The sequence below is a fragment of the Bufo gargarizans genome, chromosome 4 (assembly GCF_014858855.1).
Source record: "Bufo gargarizans isolate SCDJY-AF-19 chromosome 4, ASM1485885v1, whole genome shotgun sequence".
Classification (NCBI taxonomy): domain Eukaryota; kingdom Metazoa; phylum Chordata; class Amphibia; order Anura; family Bufonidae; genus Bufo; species Bufo gargarizans.
Genome location: NC_058083.1, coordinates 498,336,595 through 498,361,754, shown reverse-complemented (window position 1 = coordinate 498,361,754; position 25,160 = coordinate 498,336,595). Strand labels below are relative to the sequence as shown.

Sequence of the window (25,160 nt, the reverse complement as noted above, 5' to 3'; positions counted from 1 at the left end):
GGGAGAGAGCTCCCAGGCAGCCCCCCCAGAGCCCCGTCCTTACCCTTCCCCGTCTGCGCAGTTCTGACCATAACTGAGCAGACGGGGAAGGTTCCCATGGCAACAGGACGCCTCTCAGGCGTCCTGCTGTCCATGGTGCTGAACAGATCTGTGCTGAAAGGCATAGATCTGTTCAGACAAAGTGTAAAATACAGTAAAGTACTATATATTGTACTGTACTGTATTATACAGACATCAGACCCACTGGATCTTCAAGAACCAAGTGGGTCTGGGTCAAAAAGAAAGTGAAAAAAAGTGAAAATAAAGTGAAAATCAAAAAACACATTTATCACTGATTAAAAATAAAAAAAATTAAATTCCCTACACATGTTTGGTATCGCCCCGTCCGTAACGACCTGATCTATAAAATGGTCATGTTACTTTACCCAAACGGTGAACGCCATAAAAATAAAAAATTAAAAACTATGATGAAATTGAAATTTTGCCCACCTTACTTCCCAAAAAAGTTAATAAAAGTGATCAAAAAAGTTGTATGTACTCCAAAATTGTAACAATCAAACCGTCATCTCATCCCGCAAAAATCATACCCTACCCAAGATAATCGCCCCAAAACTGAAAAAACTATGGCTCTTAGACTATGGAAACACTAAAACATGATTTTTTTTGTTTCAAAAATGAAATCATTGTGTAAAACTTACATAAATAAAAAAAAGTATACATATTAGGTATCGCCGCGTCCGTATCGACCGGCTCTATAAAAATATCACATGATCTAACCCCTCAGGTGACCACCGTAAAAAAAAAAAAAAAAAACGGTGTAAAAAAAGCAATTTTTTGTCATCTTACTTCACAAAAAGTGTAACAGCAAGCGATCAAAAAGTCATATGCACCCCAAAATAGTGCCAATAAAACCGTAATCTCATCCCGCAAAAAATGAGACCCTACTTGAGATAATCGCCCAAAAACTGAAAAAACTATGGCTCTTAGACTATGGAGACACAAACTTTTTTTTGTTTTAAAAATTAATTCATTGTGTAAAACTTACATAAATAAAAAAAATTGTATACATATTAGGTATCGCCGCATCCGTGACAACCTGCTCTATAAAATTACCACATGATCTAACCGGTCAGATGAATGTTGTAAATAACAAAAAAAAAAAACGGTGCCAAAAAAGCTATTTCTTGTTACCTTGCCGCACAAAAAGTGTAATATAGAGCAACCAAAAATCATATGTACCCTAAACTAGTACCAACAAAACTGCCACCTTATCCCGTAGTTTCTAAAATGGGGTCACTTTTTTGGAGTTTCTACTCTAGGGGTGCATCAGGGGGGCTTCAAATGGGACATGGTGTCAATAAAACCAGTCCAGCAAAATCTGCCTTCCAAAAAACGTATGGCATTCCTTTCCTTCTGCGCCCTGCCGTGTGCCCGTAGAGCAGTTTACGACCACATATGGGGTGTTTCTGTAAACTACAGAATCAGGGCCATAAATAATGAGTTTTGTTTTGCTGTTAACCCTTGCTTTGTAACTGGAAAAAAAATATTAAAATGGAAAATCTGCCAAAAAAGTGAAATTTTGAAATTGTATCTCTATTTTCCATTAAATCTTGTGCAACACCTAAAGGGTTAACAAACTTTGTAAAATCAGTTTTGAATACCTTGAGGGGTGTAGTTTCTTAGATGGGGTCACTTTTATGGAGTTTCTACTCTAGGGTTGCATCAGGGGGCTTCAAATGGGACATGGTGTAAAAAAAAACAGTCCAGCAAAATCTGCCTTCCAAAAACCGTATGGCATTCCTTTCCTTCTGCGCCCTGCCGTGTGCCCGTACAGCAGTTTACGACCACATATGGGGTGTTTCTGTAAACTACAGAATCAGGGCCATAAATAATGAGTTTTGTTTTGCTGTTAACCCTTGCTTTGTAACTGGAAAAAAAATATTAAAATGGAAAATCTGCCAAAAAAGTGAAATTTTGAAATTGTATCTCTATTTTCCATTAAATCTTGTGCAACACCTAAAGGGTTAACAAACTTTGTAAAATCAGTTTTGAATACCTTGAGGGGTGTAGTTTCTTAGATGGGGGTCACTTTTATGGAGTTTCTACTCTAGGGTTGCATCAGGGGGGCTTCAAATGGGACATGGTGTCAAAAAAACTGTCCAGCAAAACCTGCCTTCCAAAAACCAAACGGCGCACCTTTCACTCTACGCCCCGCTGTGTGGCCGTACAGTAGTTTACGGCCACATATTGGGTGTTTCTGTAAACGGCAGAGTCAGGGCAATAAAGATACAGTCTTGTTTGGCTGTTAACCCTTGCTTTTTTAGTGGAAAAAAATTGGTTAAAATGGAAAATTAGGCAAAAAAATGAAATTCTCAAATTTCATCCCCATTTGCCAATAACTCTTGTGCAACACCTAAAGGGTTAATGAAGTTTGTAAAATCAGTTTTGAATACCTTGAGGGGTGTAGTTTCTTAGATGGGGTCACTTTTATGGAGTTTCTACTCTAGGGGTGCATCAGGGGGCTTCAAATGGGACATGGTGTCAAAAAAACAGTCCAGCAAAACCTGCCTTCCAAAAACCATATGGCGCACCTTTCACTCTACGCCCCGCTGTGTGGCCGTACAGTAGTTTACGGCCACATATAGGGTGTTTCTGTAAACGGCAGAGTCAGGGCAATAAAGATACAGTCTTGTTTGGCTGTTAACCCTTGCTTTGTTAGTGGAAAAAATGGGTTAAAATGGAAAATTAGCCAAAAAAATGAAATTCTCAAATTTCATCCCCATTTGCCAATAACTCTTGTGCAACACCTAAAGGGTTAACGAAGTTTGTAAAATCAGTTTTGAATACCTTGAGGGGTGTAGTTTATAGAATGGGGGCATTTTTGGGTGGTTTCTATTATGTAAGCCTCGCAAAGTGACTTCAGAGCTGTAGTGGTCCCTAAAAATTTGGTTTTTGTAAATTTCCGAAAAATTTCAAGATTTGCTTCTAAACTTCTAAGCCTTGTAACATCCCCAAAAAATAAAATATCATTCCCAAAATAATTCAAACATGAAGTAGACATATGGGGAATGTAAAGGCATCACAATTTTTAGGGGTATTACTATGTATTACAAAAGTAGAGAAACTGAAACTTTGAAATTTACAAATTTTTCCAAATTTTTGTTAAATTAGGTATTTTTTGGTGCAAAAAAAATATTTTTTTTTACTTCATTTTACCAGTGTCATGAAGTACAATATGTGACAAAAAAACAATCTCAGAACGGCCTGGATAAGTCAAAGCGTTTTAAAGTTATCAGCACTTAAAGTGACTCTGGTCAGATTTGCAAAAAATGGCCTGGTCCTAAGGTGTAAAAAGGCTGTGTCCTTAAGGGGTTAAAGGAAATCTGTCACCAGGATAATTGCTATTGAAGTAAAGCCATGGCCTAATAGCACTTAGTACCTCATTTCAAGATGTGCCTTTGTTCCAGCAATAGATCTTTTCTATCTTTTGAAAATCCAGTTTATTTGGTATGCAAATGAGCCAGTAAGGTGCCCAGAGGGGCGTCACTCTTGCTGGGCACACATCTTATAGCCCACGCTGAGAGACTAAGTCTGTGCGCAGCCGCACTGGGGCAGAGGAACGAGCCCAAAGTCTAAGTGTTCACGCATGCGCACTGGTATGGTCGGCTTGTTTTGGGCATTCCAAACTTTGTCCGTGCGCAGCCGCACAGGAGTGCGCCTTGAGTTTAAGACTTGGCGCATGCGCACTGGCACGAGCAGTTCGTGTTTGGAGTTTAAGTGCTGGCACATGCGCACTGGGACGAGTGGTCCGTCTGTGAGGTTCAAGACTAAGTCCGGGCGCAGCCGCACTGGGGCGGAAGAGTACGCCCTAAGTCTAAGTGTTGGCGTATGCGCACTGTGACGAGCAGCCTGTTTTGGATTTCCTGCGCAGCCGCAGGGCAGTACAGCGGTGTTGGCAGGAGGTAAGTCCCTGTGCAGGTATTGGAGGCGCATCATCATCATCAAGTTACACCCATCTAGATGACAGTGCTACGAGTCACTGTGAACTCTGGCCTCTCTACTGGCAGAAGAATTGAGGGAGTGATCCTACCTGCCACACTCGTGCTCATTGGCGCTCCATCCTGTTGTCAGGGTGGAGTTAGCCTTTATAAGGTTCAAGGATGGCTTCTCTATTCAATTCTGTCCGTTACCCTGATGAAGCCAGGTTAGCTGGCGAAACATGTTGGGAGACAGCAATCAGTGGTTTTAGATTCCTATGTCCTAGTCAGTTCTGGCAACTAGTGTAGCAAACCACCAGTGAAGCTGTCTTAGAGTAAACATTGTTTGCCACAAAGCACTATTCCTCTCAAACACATATAGGACGGTGCTGCACTGGTCTGCTAAGCATGTGAAGGCATGGGGAGTGCACCCCCGACTGACATTGCAGATGCAGCAATAAGCTTCAGAACTGACAGGGCATGAGATACTTTTAACCTAGTTTTTGCTCACATCCACTTATATTTAGGAAAGTGTTTTAATTAATGGTAGTAAAAGTTAAAAAAAAATTTATCTGGGACAAGTGTGGTTATCAACCTAAACAGGCTTTATTTTGGTGACTCTTGCGGGAAGGAGCCCAGACACGCCCCCTGCCACAATGTGTCCACCCCCAAAAGACTATTGAAAAAATAGAAGGTAAAAATAAACTTCTGTCAGCTGCAGGGGTGGGATGGAGGGTGACTTTCTCCCTGCAGCTTACACTCAGACAGCACAGTGCTGCTGTCTTAGAGTGAGCTGTTCAAAAGGAGATGCCCCCGATCCGGTTAGGCCATGCCCCCTCCCACTCCTCAGCCAACTAAAATTGAAAAAATGAAGTTAAAAATCAACTTCTAGGTCCCTCTAAGCCACACCCCGATCTGGTTAGGCCACGCCCTCTCCCAAGCCAAATGGGATTGGAAAAATGAAGGTAAAAATCTACTTCTGTCAGCTGCAGAGGTGGGAGGGTGACTTTCTCCCTGCAGCTCACACTCAGACAGTACAGTGCCGCTGTCTTAGAGTGAGCTGTTCAAGGAGACACGCCCCCGATCCAGTAAAGTCCACTGTTAAGGGGGCAGGCCCCTGTGTAGGTCGCTGTCAAGGGGGTGGTATTCTGTGAAAGTCACTGTTAAAGGGGAAGGCTGCTGTAAAGGTCAAAGTTAAGGGGGTGGGCTGCTGTGGAGGTCCAATTTTAAGGGATGGGGCACTGTAGGGGGGGGGGTCAGTGTTAAGGAGTGGGGGGATGTGGAGGTCACTGTTTTGGGCGGTGTGCTGTAGATGTCACTGTTATAGTGGATAGTGTTGATATCTTTTACCGACACACACAAACATTAAATTAAATTAAATAGACTAAATATACCCGAGCGAAGCCGGGTCCTTCAGCTAGTTACATCTAAAATGCAAGCTAGCTGCGAGCTGGCATACGATTCCGTTTCTGGAGTACAGACATCACTACATTTTTAAGAGTCACGCACTTCTAAATAAATTGGTAGCATCTTACGCCACCGGGTATTTTGCCTCACCAATGAATTAGGATATTCCTGTCTTATAGTATCTCCTTTAGGTTTTTCTGCTGAAATATCTCTCTCCTTAACATCATATATTACTGATTACCTCATTATAAATGGGATGAAAGGAGCCATGCTGAGTGCAGAATAGGTGCCATCCATGGGAGACGGGTACAGCTTACTGAGGATAAGGAGCAAAAGGTACAAGCTGGGGTGAAGCTTCAGTTCCCCTGTATGACTGCAAGAAAAAAAATTGCATATTGTCATCAAATGTAGTATTAGAAATATATTTTTTTAAACTTCTATGTACATACATTCCCGCACATCATTCAGTACTTATCAGATACCCTTCTCTTCTTCTCCAGATCCACTCTCTCACTGCCCTGCAGTGCCCCCACAGGAAGAATAAAGTATTACACAGTTATTAAATAATAATAGGCTTTCCATGTGGACCTCCAAATCGAGAGACCCACTCTGACACTTACATTCTGAACTGGGGACCGCCCGCTCTCCCTATCTATTAACTCAGAAGCCTCTAATAGGGGCTCAGGGCTGGTTTTCATTTTGTTAGGCTACATTCACACGACCGTATGAATGAGTCCGCATCCGTTTCACAATTGTGCAAAATGTGTGTGGACCTATTGATTTCTATTCAAAAGATGCAGACAGAACACCGTGTGTCATCCGCAGTGCCGCGCCCCCGCACCGCAAAAAAATAAAAAATAAAAATAGATCCGCAAAAAAATATGGATGATGTCCGTGTGCATTCCGTATTTTGCGGAACGGAACAGCTGGCCCCTAACAGAATAGTACTATCCTTGTCCGCAATGCAGACAATAGGACAAGTTCTATTTTTTTGCGGAATGGACATACAGAAACTGAATGCACACGGAGTCACTTCCGATGGCTTCGCATTTGGTCCGCAAAAAATAAAATAAAAAAACGGACACAGAAAGAAAATACGTTTGTGTACATGAGCTCTAAGGAGACCAGCTGTGTATGGACACTTATAAGCAATGCTCCAAGGGAAAATAATATGCAAAGAGGTACCCCCCCAAAGAAAGAGAACCTTATGGAAGTGGCTCCCTAGGAGTCAAAATCTGACTTTTTAACAAGCCTTGGGACATAAAGTAAAATAGCCTACCCAAACATGCCTTGTTATGTCCCAAGGCTTGTTAAAAAGTCAGATTTTAACTCATAGGGAGCCACTTCCATAAGGTTCTCTTTCTTTGGGGGGTACCTCTTTGCATATTATTTTACCATGGAGAATTGCCTATAAGTTTCCATGCACAGCTGGTCTCCTTAAAGGGGTATTCCCATCTGAGACAATGGGGGCATATCTCTGTTTAGAGGTGCTTGCCCCTCATCAGTGCGGAGTGGTATTCTGGCTGGCCGAATGTAATGCCTTTGGATGAATCTTAGGCAGAGTGCTAGGTCTCCTAACAGACAATGGGGACATATTGCTAGGATACGCCCCCCCATTGTCTGATAAGTGCGGGTCCCATTACGGAGACCTGTACCTATATTGAGAATGGACTGGGGAAAGTGGTGGCTGGAGGACCTCGGGTTTCCCAAGGTCTGGCCACCACCAAGCAATCTCCCCATAGAAGTCAATATGAGCACATTGTGCTGGCTCAGCTATTTTCGTCGGGCCCATAGAAATGAATGGAGGGTGCGCCTTCCGGGACTTTGTCGGCTGCCTTTACGAGATAGCCTCTGGGACCCACAACTATCAGACAATGGGGGCATATCCTAGCGATATGCCCCCTATTGTCTGAGATGGTTATACCCCTTTAAGGAGACCTAGCACTCTGCCTAAAATCCATCCAAGGCATAACACGGCCACCCAGAATCTCACTCCATACTGACATAGGGCAAGCATCCCAAGACAGTGGTCTACGGATGGATAGTCATTTTCCCTGATGTCCCAAAACCTAATGGAAAGTTGGATCTTCCACAAGGTGATGCTAGCAAGATGCTTCTCTTTCCTCGGGAGGTACCTATTTGCATATTAAAGAAAAATTGTACTATATGATCTCAAAATTTCATTTTGACATTAATCATGGCATAATCCACTTAATTAATAACGCTGGGTCACTGGCTGTGGATATAGTGATCTCTAAAAGAGGTCATGGTTTAAAAGTAAAAACCTCCCCGTATTGTTTGTCAGTCGTGGCTATTTCTAGACGTCCCATGTAGATGTTCTTCAAATCTACTCTAGGATTTAATGCCATGTGTGATCTAGGATGCAGATATTTTCCAAATGCCTCTGAGACTCACCAAGCAGTGACTAATAATTTTGAATAATGAGGCAGTGTCATGACTAGAAGAAAAGCTGCAGCTTTCAATACGATACAGAAGGTGACTTGTCATCAGGACTTTTCAGTCCCTGCACTTAATCAGCCATGACTCCCACATTAGAAACAATGCATTGACTAACAACTAGGGATGAGCGAACTTCTGTTTTCAAGTTCGGCGTACAAGGTCCGGGTTATCTAAGAATTCCGTTATGGATTCTGCTACCATGGACCATAAGTTATAGTCCGTGGTAGCAAAATCAGTAACAGAATTCTTAGATAACCCGAACCTTGTACACCGAACTTGAAAACAGAAGTTCGCTCAACACTACTAACAACACTTTCTGCATGGGCGGATTGGGAACTTAAAGTTTCCCTGGACAAAAACCTAAAAGGGGCCCCATGATGTAGGTGGGTCCAAATTGACAGAGGACAGGACAAAACAAGTAGGCAGGGACAACAGAAGTAAGCAGGGCTGCAATACCATAGTGCAGCACAGAATACTGCCCCGGCATAACCAAATAGCACAGGGCAGCACAAAATACTGCCGGCCCAGTCACAGTATTAAACTGTATCACCGTCATGAGGACAGTAATATAGTTGAGTTCAGGAGGGCCCCTACGGCTGTTGCGCATCAGATCATTAGTACCAGGTATGCAGCCATCAAGAGGGCTTGAGTGCCCCCTGGCATTGGCCCATCGGAAAATTCCCCTGTAAGGTCTATGGCCAATCCGCCCCTGACTTTCTGGAATCACCATGGTTTGTTAGAACAGTCAGAAATCAGGGACTGTAGAGGTGGCCATACACACTAGACTAAAGATGGGTTGGTCCTGCTGAAATTGAATATGTATGAGGGACTAGCTGCCGTTCTCTGTGCATGTGTCAAGGGAAAGGATCAGGCACAGTAACGTTCAACATGCTCGATCCTTTGAGTCACCAGAAAACACAGAACATGTATGGGATGTTGGGAGAAGGAGTGTAGACCTGTACATAAAGTCACAGTTATTAGCCGGGCAACATAAGGTTAATGTGTATTTTTTTTTTTTTTTGGCAAAGTATTGATTGCGCAATATGTGAGAAAGTACCCGTACTTGATATTAATGTGAGGTCCATGGAAGTCTAAATTGATAAAAAACCATATGCTTCACATTAACCCCCGTCAAGTACCTCCTCACATAATGGACAACATGGGGGTAAAGGTACATGATGGCGTTAGATACTATTAAAGGGGTTGTCCCACGAAAAATATTCTGCCGTTGTCAAACCAGCACCTGGATCTTAATACTTTTGTAATTGAATGTAATTAAAAATGTTGCATAGCCACTGAGTTATTCAATGAAAATCGGTGTAGCACCACCTGCAGTTCGTTGTTTTTTTTTCCTTTTTCTTTGACCTGCTCACCGAGATGGCCGCACATGCTCAGTTTCATCCTTCAACTGCCTCCTGAGCTGTGATAGGCAGAGCAGGGACACGCCCCCTGAGCTGCAGCAGAAAAGACACTCCCCATGAGCTGTCAGCTTGATATAAACCTAGCAGAGCAATGAATGGGGAGATTTCTGGATCCATGTGAGGTGCAGGGCTGGTCCTAGCTTTGTTAGAAAGACCAGTTTTTCAATTTTTACATAAGTCATGGGATAACCCCTTTAATGTAAGGAACATGGTTATATCAATTTGGATCTCTATGTGCCTCATATGCATAGTAAAAAACCCCATCATGTACTTCACGTTAACCCCATTATGTGAAGAGGTACTTGATGGGGTCACTTAATGCTAATGTGAGGCATATGGCATTAATTTTGAACCTCCATATGCCTCACATTAGTACTAAGTAACCTCATTATGTACCTCACCCATTAGCCCCATGTTGCTCATTATATGAGGAGGTACTTGATGGGGTCATTTACTATTAATGTGAGGTACTAAAGTAATAACACCATGGGGGACATTTATCAAAGTGGTATAAAGTAGAACTGGCTTAGTTGCCCATAGCAACCAATCAGAATCCACCTTTTATTTTCCAAAGGAGCTGTCAAAAATGAAAGGTGGAATCTGACAGGTTGCTATGGGCAACTAAGCCAGTTCTACTTTACACCAGTTTGATAAATCTCCCCCTATGTGCCTCACATTAACAATAAGTGACCGCATTGTTTATCTCAAGTATTGCCAACATTAACCCCAATGTTCTCCTATACTGCTGTCTGGCCGTAGTGCAGATCAGCGAAACCCTCCATTCGTCTGTGTAGAATATTTCCCATCCTCTCTCCATCACCGACACTGCCTCCTCACATTCAACCCTCCACTCGCTCTAATTTTCAATGCTGGCGCAGTGGCCGGCGGCTTTACACTCCCTCCCTGAGTTGCCAACTCAGCGTTTTCATTGGTGGTAGTGGCCAACCGCGTCACAGTGGGAAGGGAAGGGCGACCTCCTACCTTCTCCACTGTGCACACACCATGTTCTCTGATAGGAACTGAAAAGCGGGTAACCTCACTATCGAACCAAACCGGGTGTCAAAGTATCGAGACCTTGAAACCCGATGCAACACTAATCCAAAATTACATCCACAGGTTTTTTTTTTTTTTTTTTTTTATCTTAGATACACTTTGTAGAAGAACTTAGTCTTGAAAGGTAGCTTTGCTCACTCGATAGTTTTTTTCTCATGCAGTACAGGAGCTATACTTGGGGTTATTGCATTCACATTTTCGCCCATTCATCTCAACACGTCCCAAGTATACCACTGAATGCAATGTTAACCCCAGACAGCAGCCTGTTAGTATACCTCTCCATTTACCATTAACTAAAGGCTCATTTCCAAAATATTTTTCTTAATCACAGGAACCATGGTCTAAAACGGAGAAGACCCAAGCTCTATTCCTAAAGGAAAACTTAAACTATGGCTGTAAAGTTTCTATTGATTTTCCATCCCAGTTTATTGGTACTGAAGGTCTCCAGTTGACCAGAATGTTGTTTCAGATTCCTGGTGCTTCAGTCATAGTGCCTTGGAAAGACCCGCATCAGGACCATTTACAAAGAAGAGGTCCTGCTTCTAATGTAATGTAAAAACAGAGTGATGAAACCTTATAGACACTGTTGAGTACCATGGTAGAAGAGGAACCCCCAACATGTCAACACTGTCACCAGCGACCTCCCTATCCTACTGTTTGCAGACACATAACTGTAGTTCCCCTGATTAAAATGCTGTTTTGCTTTTGTTGATGTTGATCCGAGGATCTGTTCCCACGTTATGATACTTTTTCTTCATATGCAAATTAGGTCATTGGTGCAATGAGGGTGTCACCATTATTCTTTTTGCACCCAAGCTCCACTCCTTTCTGTGGCGAGCCCCTCCCTGTCTACTCTAATTGACAGGGCCAAGCAGTGGAGGAGCTGGCCACAGAAAGGAGTGGAGCTTGGGTGCAACAAGAGCAATGGTGACGGCCTTGCTGCACCAAAAGCCTAATTTGCATATTAAGAAAAAGTATCATAATTCAGGAACAGAGCCTTGGATCATTTAAAGGAAAACAGCGTTTTAGAGTCCATTCACACATCCGTTTTTTTTTCCTATCCAGATATACGTTCCCTTTTTTGTTTGCAGAACGGATGCGGAATACAAAAAAAACGGACGTGTGAATGGACCCTTAGGCCTGGTTCACACCTGAGCGTTTTACAGCGCGTTCCTACGCGCTGTAAAACGCTCAACAGGCAAAAACCAATGTTTCCCTATGGGCATGGTTCTCACCTGAGCGTTTTACAGCGCTGAAAAACGCGCTGTAAAACACCCTACGCCACAAGAAGTACAGGAGCTTCTTTGGGGAGTATTGTCGCACGTATTGTGGCAGTTTTTCATTGGATGCCTCTGTGGTTAAATCACACAAACACGCGTACTACGCGCGTTTCCAAAATACAAAAACGCCCCAAAATACGTCTCAAAAACGCCCGATAAAAATGCCTGTAAAAAGCGCTTATCGAATATGCTCAGGTGTGAACCCAGCCTTAATCAGATGAACTACAGTTATCTGTATATGCAAACAGTTCTATAGGGAGGTTGCTGGTGGCAGATTGCCGATAAGTAAGGGTTGGGTGATGGGTGGAAGATATCTAAAAACTTTGTCCAAACTCCGGCGCTGAGCTATTAAACAACGTCAGATGAAATTTATGTCCGATAAGTTGCTGTGGTCTATCACACGTGTTATTTCACCACACAATAAAAGCTTTTGTATATGTTTTAATCATCCATACTTGTCAAAAACGTCGAATGTAAACCAGAGGTATCGGGATGGTCATCACAGTCTTCGTTGTGTGCTTGGGTTGAACTCTTTGAAATAACCTTTTTATACCAAAACCAGCCCTGTTGTAACATTTTCCGCCCATAAATCCTTAGATTAAAGCTGCACTTTGGCATTCACCAAACGTATTAATACCGTATTAGTAAGGTAGAAGAAAACAAAATGGCAGATGCTCTGGTTTTCCTGACATTTGCTTAAGAAACCTAAGAGCAGGATATTTGCTTTGCATTGAAGTTCACTGTTTGCTTTGCCCAGTCCCACATCCAACACTTTTCACACTCATGGAACTATTTTTACTCTCTGAACTTCAAGACATAAATCAGTGCTCTGCTCTCCCCGGTTACAAAGGAGCCTGCAGGATTGTTGACCTTCCCGAGCTTAATAAAACTGCTCCCCCCAACTGTCAGGCGGATTGCCTGGCACATAACATACAGAACGCACAGAAGACAGACGGTCTTTTTACAAAATCCAGAGACCCTGAAAGACATTTGTCATCACAGGACACCATCTGAAACAGAAAAAAAAAATAAAAAAAGAAAGAAAGCGTCCTGTCAATCTGTGTTGCTTCTAAATTCCTCTATACAGGCGAGTGCAATGATGTGGAAAATAAGCGCGTTATGACAGGATGGCCGGCCGTTGCTGCAGTCCTCCAAGTGATGTGCTCTTTTACTGCCAGACAACTGCCACGGACTTCTATACACCGACCCCGGGTGTGTCCCCATTTCTCAAACCTCTATTTCCAACATGCTTTGGCAATACTAATGTATAATTTTAGACCTGCCAATAAATCTTTATTGATTGACTGATTGATTGAAGACTAATGAACAAAACAAGCAAACGTAGAGAATACCGCCGGTAATGGTAACCAGGAAGCACCACCCTCAAATAAAGAAAGATAATAAACAAAGCTGTCGTTAAAGGACGATCGGCACAATCGACACCTAAACATTTAAAGATGTTTCCTCCCTTGTCATACGCTCTACTAGGAGCAAGTGGGTCTAAAATTGCCCACACACAGAAAACTAAGATCGGCCACAATGCAGCCAATCAATCGAAAATTGGCTTGTTCATAAGAACGTTCCGACCATCCACACGCCAGAATAAACTAGCAGATCAAGGCCATCTTAAATAAAAAAAATAAAATAAAAAAAATGTTAAGAAGTCCTACATGCTTAGTAGGGCGGAGTCAGCACCTGGCATACCCGGGCAAGTGTCGGGGCCCACAGCACAGATAGAAGCGCTCATTGCTGGAGTGCAGGGAGCTGGGACCTGTCACTCACCGCTCAGCTCCCTGCCCTCAGGCCGGCGGCGCACAGAATGGTGAAGCAGGAAGACTTCTCCTCGCTCCACCATTCAGACAAAGCGAGTAGTGACTGTTTATTTTTATTTTTAGTACAGAGGGGTCACAGAGAACTTTATTACTATGGAGGGGGCACAGAGGTCTTTATTACTATGGAGGGGGCACAGAGGGCATTTGTACTATGGAGGGGCCACAGAGGGCATTACTACTATGGAGGGGCCACAAAGGGCATTACTAATGTGAAGGGGCCACAGAGGGCATTACTAATGTGAAGGGGGCACAATGGGCATTTCTACTATGGAGGGGACACAGTGGGCATTATTACTGTGAAGGGGACACATTGGGCATTATTACTGTGAAGGGGCACAATGGGGATTTCTACTATGAAGGTGGCACAATGGGCATTAATACTATGAAGGGGGCACAATGGGCATTATTATTATTATGAAGGGGGCACAATGGGCATTATTACTGTGAAAGGGGCACAGAGAGGGCATAACTACTGTTAGAGGGCACAATGAGGGCATAACTACTGTGATACTGTGAGGGGGTACATATTTTTTAAAGTATTGGGGGGGGGGCAGAGAAAGGACCCGCCCCGGTTGCCAAACACTGAGGCCACTGCAGGGAAGCAGGGAACTATTTGCTCCCCGCTCCACCATGGAGCCGCCAGCTCTCCACAGCAGCAGCACGACGTCCTAACACTTCATGCACGACCATCAGTAAAAGTGAGACAATACAAGAAGCAGCTTGCAGCTATGTTCAAGATGAAGGACACATCCCAGCAGAGCTTCACTCCGTTTTTGGTCACAGATGCTACAGCATTTTCCAGTAAGGAACACAGTATTGCCATGTGAGTTACTGGACGCTTTTAGTTAGTCATTCAATTAAGAAAAAAAAAAAAAGAACACCGTAGGGGAAGAAACGTGGCCAGCAACACAGCACATAAAGCTGAATACGGCAATGTGTAATCTGTTTCTTTTATTAGTACACCAATAGCCTTTTAAAGAACACAAAACTCTCTGCAGTACAGAATCCATTTAGTGAGCTAATTAAAATGGACCTTAATGAAAAGCATCTTGGAGAAGGAGGTATAAACACAACACATAACCAGGGCCAGTCCTGTCAGCCGGTCTCATTACAGGGTCAGTGCACTATAAGGTATAGAGTATACAACCTGAAATGCTTATTGCAACAGCCAACCTTGTAGGTAAACACGTTTCTCACACCTCAAAATTAATAGCAGCTACCCTCTCAGCACAGCACTTATTGTGTTTAAAAATCATATAAAAGGATAAGGAGTAAACAAAAACAAGGTAAAGGGAAGAGACCAAAACAAGGTAAAGGGAAGAGACCAAAACAAGGTAAAGGGAAGAGACCAAAACAAGGTAAAGGGAAGAGACCAAAACAAGGTAAAGGGAAGAGACCAAAACAAGGTAAAGGGAAGAGACCAAAACAAGGTAAAGGGAAGAGACCAAAACAAGGTAAAGGGAAGAGACCAAAACAAGGTAAAGGGAAGAGACCAAAACAAGGTAAAGGGAAGAGACCAAAACAAGGTAAAGGGAAGAGACCAAAACAAGGTAAAGGGAAGAGACCAAAACAAGGTAAAGGGAAGAGACCAAAACAAGGAAAAGGGAAGAGACCAAAACAAGGAAAAGGGAAGAGACCAAAACAAGGAAAAGGGAAGAGACCAAAACAAGGAAAAGGGAAGAGACCAAAACAAGGAAAAGGGAAGAGACCAAAACAAGGTAAAAACAAAATGACCAAAACAACAACATCAGGTTCACTGTAGTGGTCACAGATAAGATATGATGGGACTGACTGGTTATCTATCATCTGTGAGTCAGTAGTTCTGTTCAGTAGAAATCTTTTCCTTTTTTTTTTTTTTTCTATTACCTTCTGTCTCTTTCCTTAGTGTTTTCCAGACTTCTGGTATTGATGGCCTGTCCTCAAAATAGGTAATTAATTACCTAATAACTGCAGCTTTCACTAATAGAACTAGCACTTTGAATAAAACTGAGCTGCAGTAACCTGGCATGGACAATACACTTTGACTGGAAAGAGTCAGAAACAAGGTGTATAAAAGGAACAGAAACAAGGTAATAAAAAGAGACAGTAACAAGGTAAAGGGAAGGGACAGAAACAAGATAAAGGGTAGGAAATGGAACAATGGTAAAATGAAGGCACAGAAACAAAGTAAAGGGGTAATAGAAAGTGTCAGGAACAGGAAAAAGACAGGAACAGGCTACGGGAAGGTACATGAACAAGGTAAAAAGGAGGAACAAAAAAAGGCAAAGAAAAGAAAAAGCTGAAGATATAAGAACAAGGTAAAGGAAAGACAGGAGAAAGTAAAGGAAAGGAACAGATACAAGGTAAAAGAAAGGGACAGGAACAAAGTAAAGGAAAGTGAAAAAAGGTAAAAGACTTGTGGACAAGAAAAGAGGCAGGAGTCGAGTACAAGAAAAATACTGGAAGAACATAAAGAACATAAAAGAAAGACAAAGATAAGGTAAGAGAGTGATAAGAACTTCAAAAGGCAACATTTACAAATAACTTTAAGCGCTGCCATCTTATGGGGACCCAAACTTGTTTCAAGGTGGTCTGAAGGTAGAAAACTAAGTTTAGTGTTATAATGAAAGGGGCTTACATAAGCTTATTTGGGCGTCAGCATGCCACTGCTACAATCGATAAAATAATTTCACACAACACTTCTTCATTTAGGGATTCTCGTCTTACAGGCCCAATGATGGATGTCTAAAGTTACACAGATGGTGCTGAAGTGCAGGGTCCGCTTCTCATAGCTTGATGAAGCCCCGGAGAATTCCTATTTTCATAACGTCTGTTTGGTTGACATTGCAGACACACAGAATTTAGCATTTCAGAAGCACGTATGATTTCACACATTACAGCTTGTGCAGTTTAACCCTAAGCAGGTTTATGGGATTAAATCTGCAAATGTCATGACCACAGGGACGCCCAGGTCCTACATTTCTTGCACTTTTCACCACTAGATAAGAATAATTCACAAGAGAAAAAAAAACATCTCTGACCTCAATCAACACGGTTCTTTTTTGATAGACTGCTGGCTCAGTATAAAACACTGCATTCACCACAAAATAATCATCTTTCAAGCCCTCGCCGCTCCTGACCCAACACACTGTCTCACGTTACTTGGATCCTGCTTAGTCTGGAAGTTTAACTCAAGCTCTTTCCCCCAGAGTCAGTGGTGGAACTTCTAGAGACTGAAGTCTTCAAGAATCTAACTTTTTATTAATTAATAGATTCTCCAGCATTCTTGAGATTTCCTTAATGAGCTCCTACAATTTCCCTTATTACATCTTGCACTGTAATATTAAGACGGACCCCACAGGGCAGAGGCCTTTGCATGTACAACAGTAGCATGTTCCATAATAAAGGGGTTATCCAAGAGTATAAAATGTCCCCACATATGCCGGGCCCCCCACATGGAATATACTGACACTGCACTGCTCCTGGACCCCGCACCGCAGTTGCTGCTTCTCCTCATGCACGGATGAAAACATCCGGTGTCGGGGGGAGCAGCCAATGGAAGACGGGGAAGAGCCTCCCTAGCATCGGGAGGCGGTGCGGGGATCAGGAGCGGCCCAGGGAGTGGGGTAAGTATATTCCATGTGGGGGACCCGGCATATGAGGGGACATTTTATACTCTCAGAGGTGCCCTTTAATGCATCAGGTTCAGCTGAGGGGCAAACTTGTAATGAAGGGTGGAGAAGGGCTTCAATTCAGATACGACAATGACTGTCAATAGGCAAGGATTTGGGGCATACAATGTCTCCTTATGGAGAGCGTCTTAAATGGTGTGAGGAAGCTTATAGGCCAGACATTGCTCCTCTGGAATTCTGGGAAGGAGGTATGCAAATCGGATAACAGACAGATTTACAATAGAGAATGTGTCCATCGATAACAGTCATGATGAGGGTGCCCCGAAGTCTGAAACCAGTTTGTTAGTGGTTTCGTCATTAGTACCAGCAGAAAACTGTCTGGATCCGGTATTGCAGGATCTTACTGGAATGCCCACCAGCCCCATTGACTATAATGGTGTCGAGTGGAGATCTGGCTGATATCCCGCAAAATATGCCAGGATTTGCCTGGAAAAGTACTGATCTCCGCCGGGCCCCATTATAGTCAATGGGCTGGACATTGCTGTTTTTCACATGAGTTACTTGAATAGTTATAACTTTTTTTTTTTTTTTTTTTTTTTGGGCTCGAGACGTGATTCTTTTTTCAGCGTTTTTTTTTGTTCATGAATAAATCAGATTTCTTTTCATATAATTTTTAATATATTTATGCTTTTTTTTTTTTACATTATTAGCCTTTTTTCAATTTGCATTAGTCATTGTATACCAAAAATGTAGACATATTAAACATCTAATTTTGGGCTATTGGGTCTTGGCTAGCGATATGAAAACAGTTTGGGTGGGGTGAAAGTCTCTGACAGTCACCTGGGCAGTATTCTTACAGGAGTTATGATTAGTCAAAAATGAAAATTGGACATCATATAGTACATGACAATCTCTTTCTAAGAGTTAGAACCAGCCCTGCACCTCACATGGATCCAGAGATCTCCCCATTCATTGCTCTAGTTGCTCTGTTAGATTTACTGCACAAAAGACGGGTGTCAAGCGGTAAAGCCAATGTCCCATGTGAATTCAAAAAGAATGGGAGATATAAAGGAAGGAATCCTCTGGCTTTGTTTTAAAAAAAAAAAAAAGAACTGCATTAAAAACTGCACGTGTGTTTCCAGCGCCATAGTATCCTGATGGGTTCCTTTCATTTCTCGCAACCCATTTATTTTATGAAACACATGACAACTCTTAAAACTGAGAACTTACATTGAAAAACAAAAGTAATTGATATACAGAGAGCAATACCGAGGACCCATTCCCTCTCCTGACATGGATGTTTTAGTAACTAGTTGAATTGCCCATGTAAAAGCCATTCACAAGCATCTATTCTTATGACTCTATGTTGTGTCATCCCTCTATTACTCGTACTAAAAGTTTACAAAGGAATTGCCAACACTTTGCATCTAAGGTCAGATAGGTATTACTAACTGGGAGTGTGTCCCTCCACAGTGTCACACTAGCCCATCGGCGCTGCCAGTGTCAGACTGTGCAGGGACACACCCCCAACTGGTAACACCCATTTGGACCTTTAGACTGCTAGTAATTCATTCATAACTTCTAGTAGGAATAAAAAAGGAATGGTACAACAGAGTCATATGAATAGATGCACCAGAATTACATGAGGAATGAGATAGTTACTAAAACAGACATGTCAGGAGAAGGGACGGGTCCTCTTTCAATATTCCATCTCCATCAGGCCTCATGCACACGGCCCTACTGTGTTTGGTGGATTCTCAAATAACGAATACTAGTTGTGTGAGTTCCACATTTTGCGGGACGGAAGGTCTGGTCCTCAATAGACCAGTCCTATCCTTGTCCGTGATACGGACAAGAATAAGACATATCTTTATTTTTGCGGGGCTGCGGCACGGAGGTTCGGATTCAGACAGCACACGGAGTGTTGCTCGCAGCTTTTGCGGCACCATTGAAGTGAACGGGGCCGCCTCTGAGCTGCAAAAAATGAGTGTGTGCTTGAGACCTTACAAAGTATGTCAAATGCACAATTTCACACTGCTTTTTACATTCAATAAAAATACATTCCTGACTTCTAGGGCCATGGTGAGGGTAACCAAAAAAAGGGATGCCTTCCCGTTTATAAAACCAAGGAATGCCTGGTCTTGTGGTCTCCAGCGCTGGTCCAAGTTATTCTAACCCTTAACTCGTTTACTTAAGATAATAACAAAATGAAGGCAGGGAAATTAAACAAAGAACTAAAACTTTAACCAGTTATTATTTGGGCCACAAATCTGCACACGCTGACCTCTCACTCAGCGCAACGTGGGTGGAAATGGAAGCCACTTTTTACTCTGTCAGCTTTTCACTATTGTTTCTTGTATTCCTCTTGCGCTTTTATATTAAAGGGCATCTGTCAGCAGATTTGTACCTATGACACTGGCTGACCCGTTACATGTGCACTTGGCAGCTGAAGGGATCTGTGTTGGTCCCATGTTCATATGTGTCCGCATTGCTGAGAAAAATGATGATTTAATATATGCAAATGAGCCTCTAGGAGCAACGGGGGCGTTGTCGTTACACTTAGAGGCTCTGCTGACTCTGTAACTGCTGCGTTCTCTACACTTTGAGACGTCAGCCAGTAAAAAAGTCATCACACCTGGCCCTGTCAAAGTGCAGAAAGTGCGGCAGTTGCAGAGAGAGCGGAGCCTCTAGGTGTAACGACAACGCCCCTGTTGCTCCTAGAGGTTTATTTGCATATATAAAAACATCATCTTTCTCAGCAATGCGGACACATATGAACATGGGACCAACACAGAGGCCTTCAGCTGCCAAGCGCACATGTAACAGGTCAGCCAGTGTCATAGGTACAAAACTGCTGAGGCTCTGAGTTTAGACACCCAAAAAATGCTGTTTGCCTAATCTCAGGGTGCAATCACACACTACAGATTTTATTGTAATAATTAATGTACAATGTATAATTCCACAATTGAAAAATCAGTTCCATTTATTTCGATCAGGCTGAAAGGACATGAAATTCTGCAAGCCCTTTTCAGGTGAATGTAATTGATCTTCAGTAACGAAATTTTCTGCAACAAAATCCGAAACGTGTGACTGCACCCTTAAAGTCTCAAGTAAACGTCAGGCATCAATCACATTTCAAAGGGCAGGCCCCTTTAAATGTGATGCATCTATAATATGCAATTTAACCACTTCAGCCCCGCTAGGTGAAACCCCCTTCATGACCAGGCCACTTTTTACACTTCGGCACTACACTCCTTTCACCGTTTATCGCTCGGTCATGCAACTTACCACCCAAATGAATTTTACCTCCTTTTCTTCTCACTAATGGAGCTTTCATTTGGTGGTATTTTATTGCTGCTGACATTTTTACTTTTTTTGTTATTAATCAAAATGTAACGATTTTTTTGCAAAAAAATGAAATTTTTCACTTTCAGCTGTGAAATTTTGCAAAAAAACCGACATCCATATATAAATTTTTCGCTAAATTTATAGTTCTACATGTCTTTGATAAAAAAAAAATGTTTGGGCAAAAAAAAAATGGTTTGGGTAAAAGTTATAGCATTTACAAACTATGGTACAAAAATGTGAATTTCCGCTTTTTGAAGCAGCTCTGACTTTCTGAGCACCTGTCATGTTTCCTGAGGTTCTACAATGCCCAGACAGTAGAAAACCCCCACAAATGACCCCATTTCGGAAAGTAGACACCCTAAGGTATTCGCTGATGGGCATAGTGAGTTCATAGAACTTTTTATTTTTTGTCACAAGTTAGCGGAAAATGATGATTTTTTTATTTTTTTATTTTCCTTACAAAGTCTCATATTCCACTAACTTGCGACAAAAAATAAAAAATTCTAGGAACTCACCATGCCCCTCACAGAATACCTTGGGGTGTCTTCTTTCCAAAATGGGGTCACTTGTGGGGTAGTTATACTGCCCTGGCAATTTAGGGGCCCAAATGTGTGAGAAGAACTTTGCAATCAAAATGTGTAAAAAATGCCCTGCAAAATCCGAAAGGTGCACTTTGGAATATGTGCCCCTTTGCCCACCTTGGCAGCAAAAAAGTGTCACACATGTGGTATCGCCGTACTCAGGAGAAGTTGGGGAATGTGTTTTGGGGTGTCATTTTACATATACCCATGCTGGGTGAGAAAAATATCTTGGTCAAATGCCAACTTTGTATAAAAAAATGGGAAAAGTTGGCATTTGACCAAGATATTTCTCTCACCCAGCATGGGTATATGTAAAATGACACCCCAAAACACATTCCCCAACTTCTCCTGAGTACGGCGATACCAGATGTGTCACACTTTTTTGCTGCCAAGGTGGGCAAAGGGGCACATATTCCAAAGTGCACCTTTCGGATTTTGCAGGCCATTTTTTACACATTTTGATTGCAAGGTACTTCTCACACATATGGGCCCCTAAATTGCCAGGGCAGTATAACTACGCCACAAGTGACCCCATTTTGGAAAGAAGACACCCTAAGGTATTCCGTGAGGGGCACTGCGAGTTCCTAGAATTTTTATTTTTTTTGTCACAAGTTAGCGGAAAATGATGATTTTTTTTTTTTTCTCTTTTTTCCTTACAAAGTCTCATATTCCACTAACTTGCGACAAAAAATAAAAAATTCTAGGAACTCGCCACGCCCCTCACGGAATACCTTGGGGTGTCTTCTTTCCAAAATGGGGTCACTTGTGGCGTAGTTATACTGCCCTGGCAATTTAGGGGCCCATATGTGTGAGAAGTACCTTGCAATCAAAATGTGTAAAAAATGGCCTGCAAAATCCGAAAGGTGCACTTTGGAATATGTGCCCCTTTGCCCACCTTGGCAGCAAAAAAGTGTCACACATGTGGTATCGCCGTACTCAGGAGAAGTTGGGGAATGTGTTTTGGGGTGTCATTTTACATATACCCATGCTGGGTGAGAGAAATATCTTGGTCAAATGCCAACTTTTCCCATTTTTTTATACAAAGTTGGCATTTGACCAAGATATTTTTCTCACCCAGCATGGGTATATGTAAAATGACACCCCAAAACACATTCCCCAACTTCTCCTGAGTACGGCGATACCACATGTGTGACACTTTTTTGCTGCCAAGGTGGGCAAAGGGGCACATATTCCAAAGTGCACCTTTCGGATTTTGCAGGGCATTTTTTACACATTTTGATTGCAAAGTTCTTCTCACACATTTGGGCCCCTAAATTGCCAGGGCAGTATAACTACCCCACAAGTGACCCCATTTTGGAAAGAAGACACCCCAAGGTATTCTGTGAGGGGCATGGTGAGTTCCTAGAATTTTTTTTTTTTTGTCACAAGTTAGCGGAAAATGATGATTTTTTTTTTTTTCTCTTTTTTCCTTACAAAGTCTCATATTCCACTAACTTGCGACAAAAAATAAAAAATTCTAGGAACTCGCCATGCCCCTCACGGAATACCTTGGGGTGTCTTCTTTCCAAAATGGGGTCACTTGTGGCGTAGTTATACTGCCCTGGCAATTTAGGGGCCCATATGTGTGAGAAGTACTTTGCAATCAAAATCTGTAAAAAATGACCGGTGAAATCCGAAAGGTGCACTTTGGAATATGTGCCCCTTTGCCCACCTTGGCATCAAAAAAGTGTCACACATCTGGTATCGCCGTACTCAGGAGAAGTTGGGCAATGTGTTTTGGGGGGTCATTTTACATATACCCATGCTGGGTGAGAGAAATATCTTGGGAAAAGACAACTTTTCCCATTTTTTTATACAAAGTTGGCATTTGACCAAGATATTTTTCTCACCCAGCATGGGTATATGTAAAATGACACCCCAAAACACATTCCCCAACTTCTCCTGAGTACGGCGATACCAGATGTGTCACACTTTTTTGCTGCCAAGGTGGGCAAAGGGGCACATATTCCAAAGTGCACCTTTCGGATTTTGCAGGGCATTTTTTACACATTTTGATTGCAAAGTTCTTCTCACACATTTGGGCCCCTAAATTGCCAGGGCAGTATAACTACCCCACAAGTGACCCCATTTTGGAAAGAAGACACCCCAAGGTATTCTGTGAGGGGCATGGTGAGTTCCTAGAATTTTTTTTTTTTTGTCACAAGTTAGCGGAAAATGATGATTTTTTTTTTTTTCTCTTTTTTCCTTACAAAGTCTCATATTCCACTAACTTGCGACAAAAAATAAAAAATTCTAGGAACTCGCCATGCCCCTCACGGAATACCTTGGGGTGTCTTCTTTCCAAAATGGGGTCACTTGTGGCGTAGTTATACTGCCCTGGCAATTTAGGGGCCCATATGTGTGAGAAGTACTTTGCAATCAAAATCTGTAAAAAATGACCGGTGAAATCCGAAAGGTGCACTTTGGAATATGTGCCCCTTTGCCCACCTTGGCATCAAAAAAGTGTCACACATCTGGTATCGCCGTACTCAGGAGAAGTTGGGCAATGTGTTTTGGGGGGTCATTTTACATATACCCATGCTGGGTGAGAGAAATATCTTGGGAAAAGACAACTTTTCCCATTTTTTTATACAAAGTTGGCATTTGACCAAGATATTTTTCTCACCCAGCATGGGTATATGTAAAATGACACCCCAAAACACATTCCCCAACTTCTCCTGAGTACGGCGATACCAGATGTGTCACACTTTTTTGCTGCCAAGGTGGGCAAAGGGGCACATATTCCAAAGTGCACCTTTCGGATTTTGCAGGGCATTTTTTACACATTTTGATTGCAAAGTTCTTCTCACACATTTGGGCCCCTAAATTGCCAGGGCAGTATAACTACCCCACAAATTTTTTATTTTTTGTCGCAAGTTAGTGGAATATGAGACTTTGTAAGGAAAAAAGAAAAAAAAAGAAAAATCATCATTTTCCGCTAAATTGTGACAAAAAATAAAAAATTCTAGGAACTCGCCATGCCCCTCACGGAATACCTTGGGGTGTCTTCTTTCCAAAATGGGGTCACTTGTGGCGTAGTTATACTGCCCTGGCAATTTAGGGGCCCAAATGTGTAAGAAGTACCTTGCAATCAAAATGTGTAAAAAATGGCCTGCGAAATCCGAAAGGTGCCCCTTTGCCCACCTTGGCTGCAAAAAAGTGTCACACATCTGGTATCGCCATACTCAGGAGAAGTTGGGCAATGTGTTTTGGGGGGTCATTTTACATATAACCATGCTGGGTGAGAGAAATATCTTGGCAAAAGACAACTTTTCCCATTTTTTTATACAAAGTTGGCATTTGACCAAGATATTTATCTCACCCAGCATGGGTATATGTAAAATGACACCCCAAAACACATTCCCCAACTTCTCCTGAGAACGGCGATACGACATGTGTGACACTTTTTTGCAGCCTAGATGCGCAAAGGGGCCCAAATTCCTTTTAGGAGGGCATTTTTAGACATTTGGATCCCAGACTTCTTCTCACGCTTTCGGGCCCCTAAAAAGCCAGGGCAGTATAAATACCCCACATGTGACCCCACTTTGGAAAGAAGACACCCCAAGGTATTCAATGAGGGGCCTGGCGAGTTCCTAGAATTTTTTTTTTTTTTGCATAAGTTAGCGGATATTGATTTTTTTTTGTTTTTTTTCTCACAAAGTCTCACTTTCCGCTAACTTAGGACAAAAATTTCAATCTTTCATGGACTCAATATGCCCCTCACGGAATACCTTGGGGTGTCTTCTTTCCGAAATGGGGTCACATGTGGGGTATTTATACTGCCCTGGCTTTTTAGGGGCCCTAAAGCGTGAGAAGAAGTCTGGAATATAAATGTCTAAAAATGTTTACGCATTTGGATTCCGTGAGGGGTATGGTGCGTCCATGTGAGATTTTATTTTTTGACACAAGTTAGTGGAATATGAGACTTTGTAAGAAAAAACAAAAACAAAAACAAACAAAAAATGTCCGCTAACTTGTGCCAAAAAAATGGCTGAATGGAGCCTTACCAGGGGGGGAGTGATCAATGACAGGGGGGTGATCAATGACAGGGGGGTGATCAATGACAGGGGGGTGATCACCCATATAGACTCCCTGATCACCCCCGGTCATTGATCACCCCCCCTGTAAGGCTCCATTCAGACATCCGCATGATTTTTTACGGATCCATGGATACATGGATCGGATCCACA

General features: G+C 42.4%; 1 protein-coding gene across 1 annotated transcript in view; it reads right to left on the bottom strand.

Moving 5' to 3' along the window:
• THADA (THADA armadillo repeat containing) overlaps window positions 1-25,160 on the bottom strand; it is a 579,731-nt gene that overhangs the window by 284,432 nt on the left and 270,139 nt on the right. Inside the window, exon 28 of the mRNA XM_044289288.1 lies at window positions 5,626-5,757. Coding sequence (XP_044145223.1) covers window positions 5,626-5,757 — 132 coding nt within the window. The remainder of the gene's footprint in view (window positions 1-5,625; window positions 5,758-25,160) is intronic.